At 40.0% G+C, this 3,724-nt stretch overlaps 1 protein-coding gene across 4 annotated transcripts in view; it reads left to right on the top strand.

Annotated features, from left to right (window-relative positions):
• Positions 1-3,307, top strand: part of LOC107568338 (EF-hand calcium-binding domain-containing protein 14-like) — a 10,966-nt gene extending 7,659 nt beyond the window's left edge. For 2 of the 4 annotated variants that reach the window (XM_016254296.1, XM_016254293.1), the window contains 3 exons: positions 1,510-1,570; positions 1,653-1,736; positions 2,366-3,307. In XM_016254296.1, coding sequence (XP_016109782.1) covers positions 1,510-1,570; positions 1,653-1,736; positions 2,366-2,373 — 153 coding nt within the window. In that variant the 3' untranslated portion in view covers positions 2,374-3,307. Of the gene's footprint in view, positions 1-1,509; positions 1,571-1,652; positions 1,738-2,356 lie in introns of all 4 variants that reach the window. The other 2 variants (XM_016254294.1, XM_016254297.1) reach the window with 2 other exon arrangements.
• The last annotated feature ends 417 nt before the right edge of the window (positions 3,308-3,724 follow it).

Here is a 3,724-nt window from a genome sequence, read left to right as displayed (position 1 = left end):
ATGTAGCGCATCAATTCTGCATGTTATGTAAGACTCTCGCTCTTTGCTCACAGTGAGAGAAAGCGACGGCGAGTCGTGCGCTTCACGCTAGAGTTTACGTTACGCCAAACACACAAACACAGGTGTGCTGCGCATCCATTCAGATGAACTGAGAAATATCAGATCGCTTGACGGAGAGTGAAACTCTGAAGCGTTCAGCAGTGTTCTGTGAGTGAAAATATATCTGTGCTAATCATATACTCAGCATCCAACTCACACACTGGCGAGTAAAATCTGAGAACTGATTAGCCATTGGCTGATATTAGACATCATGTAGTCGCCCAGAGTGAAGATTTAGTCGCATGTGCGAGTGATTTACTCACGATGTAGAGGGTTTACAGTCTATGAGCACGAAGCGCTTACAATGTGCGCACGGTAAGCGCTTCGTGTTAGAAACTGCAAAGCACAAAGGGAAGAGAAATTAATGCGTAGTGTATTATATCTGTGCAACAGTTATTGAGCCTTTCTTTTAACAGTTTTACATTTCAGTTACTGTGCACGTTAAAAACTATTTATAGTCTTTTCTACGCCCGTGTTTTGTTCTCACAGACACCCGGTAGCAAGTAACAAAACAACATTAAACTCCGGCAAGAAGATAAAGTCCTTTTTGCAAAATCATAGACATGTATTTACAAATCCAGTATAATGTGAACACAGAATGATGTTGGAGAGAGCTTTACCGAGCTGACTGCTGTAACCGAACGCGAGCAGGGTTTAAAGCTGAACGAATGACTGACAGCCACAGCGGAGAAAAGAGTTTGTGTGAACTTTAACGTAAGGACTTCAATATTCATATATAGCTCACATTAAGCTATGGTATGGCTTCAGAAGTAACACAGAATAATTCACACAATCGAGAAAAAATAAAAAATCTCAGATTTGGATCGGCCTTCTCTGACCGATACCCGATCCGAGAAAAATGGCACTATTGGAGCCGATACCCGATATGAATATCGGATCGGCGCATCCCTACATATAACTACACACTGAGGGAAATATTCAAATGTGTAGTTTATGTATAACATGATATAGTTCAGTAACATACCAGGACAAAGGAGATATTTTGCTAAATATTATCATCACGATTGCAGATGTCACATTGATTGATTTTAGGTTAGTAAACAAGTAGTTATGTAAAAGCTGATCGAACGCTGATTAAAATATTGCTTCAGAATAAATAGTTTACACCACCAAAAATCTCGGTGATGCGGTGCATTTGTGGAAATATATTATGTGGAATATTGTCTGCTGATATGAAAAGTTCACTGTATATCGTAATAATAAATATAATTTATGACAGCGATGATATTTTCTTTTCTTTGTACATTAAACACATGATATATTTCGTATATTTATGTAATGTAATGTGTATTTCCAGCACAGGTGTAGGTGTTAGATGTCAGATAAGGTGGTATTAAGGTGTTGCTGTGTGTAGAAGCATCAGAGATAAGTGAGTGCTGTGTCTCTCAGCAGCAGCCGCAGCAGCAGCAGCCGGCCGTGACCCAGACGCTCCAGACGCTCCAGACCGCAGGTATGTGCTCCGCTCCAGCATCATCCAGCTGCTCTGACTCCGGATCTGTTCATGAGCGCTGTGTGTCCCCTCTGATCCGCAGGGTCCTCTCCGTCCCGTCGCCCCAGCTTTCTGTCCCGCAGACGTTATAAACGAGCACTGACTCCCGGAGACGAGTCTGAGAGAGGTGTGTGAACCCAATCTGGTTAAGAGTGTTATATTCCGACCTCTGCTGCACACGAGTCCACTGAAGGACTGAGGCACACAAAATACAAAGATTGAAAGATTTACACTAATTCATTACATGATGTGCTGATTAATTCGTCTAATTAATCACACATCAGTTTTGGCTGAGAAATGGTTCCATAAAAGACCATTTGAAGTCGTTGTTTTGAAAAAAAGTATCGAAAAGACATTACAAAAAATAATGATAGCAAATGGGCATTCATGTATTTTAAATTGAACATTGACATTTTTATAAAAATTAAATATGAAACAAAGTGCCAGTAGGTGGCGGTGAGTCACTGTCTTAATGAGTGAGTCATTGAATCATTCAGCTGATTCATTCAGAAACAAAGCAAGTGACTCTTTCTGAAAGAATCATTGACTCACTTTAGGCTCATCTAACTGCGCTGTAATAGACACCGTGATCATCAGTAACTGAATCAGTGTAAGACGGACAGCTGTGAACGGGGCGCTGCGGTAATGAGGCAGTCATTTTAACAGGTTATTTCTTACATAATCCACCAAATGTACATGTTAAACCGACAGCCCTAATGAAAAGATGTTGATGGCATGTGTGTGTTTTCTCTGAAGGTCTCTGAGGAGCAGGAGGCGCTGTATTGTGCTGAGGTCAGTCCTGATGCACCGATGCACCGATGAGCTCAGTCTGGTGTTCTTCTGCTCAGCTCGGAGCGTCACACAGCACCTGCTTCATCTCAGAGAGACCCGTCAGGAGCAGGCCAGCAATCATGCTTTACCTGAACACAGTGAAGCCCGGTGTAAGATGCTCTGCATTGTGATGCTCTTTTAATGCGGTTTTAGCCTGAATCTCATTGCTGTAATGACTAAAATTAATTGTGCTGGTTTTGGATTTAAATCAATCTTTGTTTTCCAGAATAATGCAGTAGATTGAAATATTCCTCTACTTGAGAGGAGCTGTATGTGCTCATTTTACAGCAATTCATGTCACAATACAGGCGGTCTCGATAAAAACCGGCTTCGCTTTCTTTGACAAATACTCCCATGATTCTCCGTGAACTGACCTGATTACACAAGTTTCTTACATATTTATCAGAAATGGTTTGAAGTCCGTATGAACTGAGGGAAATGAAGATTAATTTATGCTACATTACTGTCAGATCTAGCAATAATATGATCCATACAGTTGCTTTTAGTAAATATGATCATCAGATATCAATGACGTGCACTTGGCTGCTTGTCTTTTATCCGGTTTAGTTTTTAATGTAAAGTAGCGTTTGAGGGCACTTCTGATCAGTAGATCTGAGCTCGTGTGTGTTTCTGTATCTCTGGGTTCAGTGGGAATCGTTTCTGCACTCCGCTCACGGCTCTCTGGAAATAATCATGTCTCACTAACTTTACTGTCACTTTATCAAACCAGTTAAAAGCTGTACATATTGTAGAATTGGACATTTCTATGTAACTAATTTTAAGCAGTAGCGTGACGAGATGAAATGCATCTGTACGTGTGAGTTTTGCATGTTCCCTTGTAACATGAATAAAAGCTCTTTTATTTAAGCTTCTGTTGTGTTTGTCTGGATCTTGTGCATCCCATCTGCATATTTCTGCCTTTCTGCTCATTTCTTGTATGAAAACATTGCAAAGGGGAAGAACACACAATAGAATATTACCCCTCTATATATAGTGTGATGTTAATACCGTTTGCTTTGCTGAAGCTTAAATGGCCATTAATGTTTTCTATTGTAGTTCAGATAGATTGTATAATATACAGTTTTTAATCGATATAAAATGAAAAGCATTCTATCATTAGAACATGTTGTATATCACAAGAGAAAAGGTTGACATTAGTTGGTAGAAGCAGCTGGTTGTTGATCTTCTGCTTGGATGGTCAGCTGGTTCAGAATGCAGCTCAAGTGCTTTATTTACTTTTACCAAAAAACATGATCTTATCGGCCCAATGTTATCATTTTTTCA

This window comes from Sinocyclocheilus grahami, unplaced genomic scaffold (genome assembly GCF_001515645.1).
Source record: "Sinocyclocheilus grahami isolate Dianchi unplaced genomic scaffold, SAMN03320097.WGS_v1.1 scaffold1235.1, whole genome shotgun sequence".
Classification (NCBI taxonomy): Eukaryota; Metazoa; Chordata; class Actinopteri; order Cypriniformes; family Cyprinidae; genus Sinocyclocheilus; species Sinocyclocheilus grahami.
Note: the sequence above shows the minus strand (reverse complement) of the source record. Positions and strands in the feature narration are given on the sequence as shown.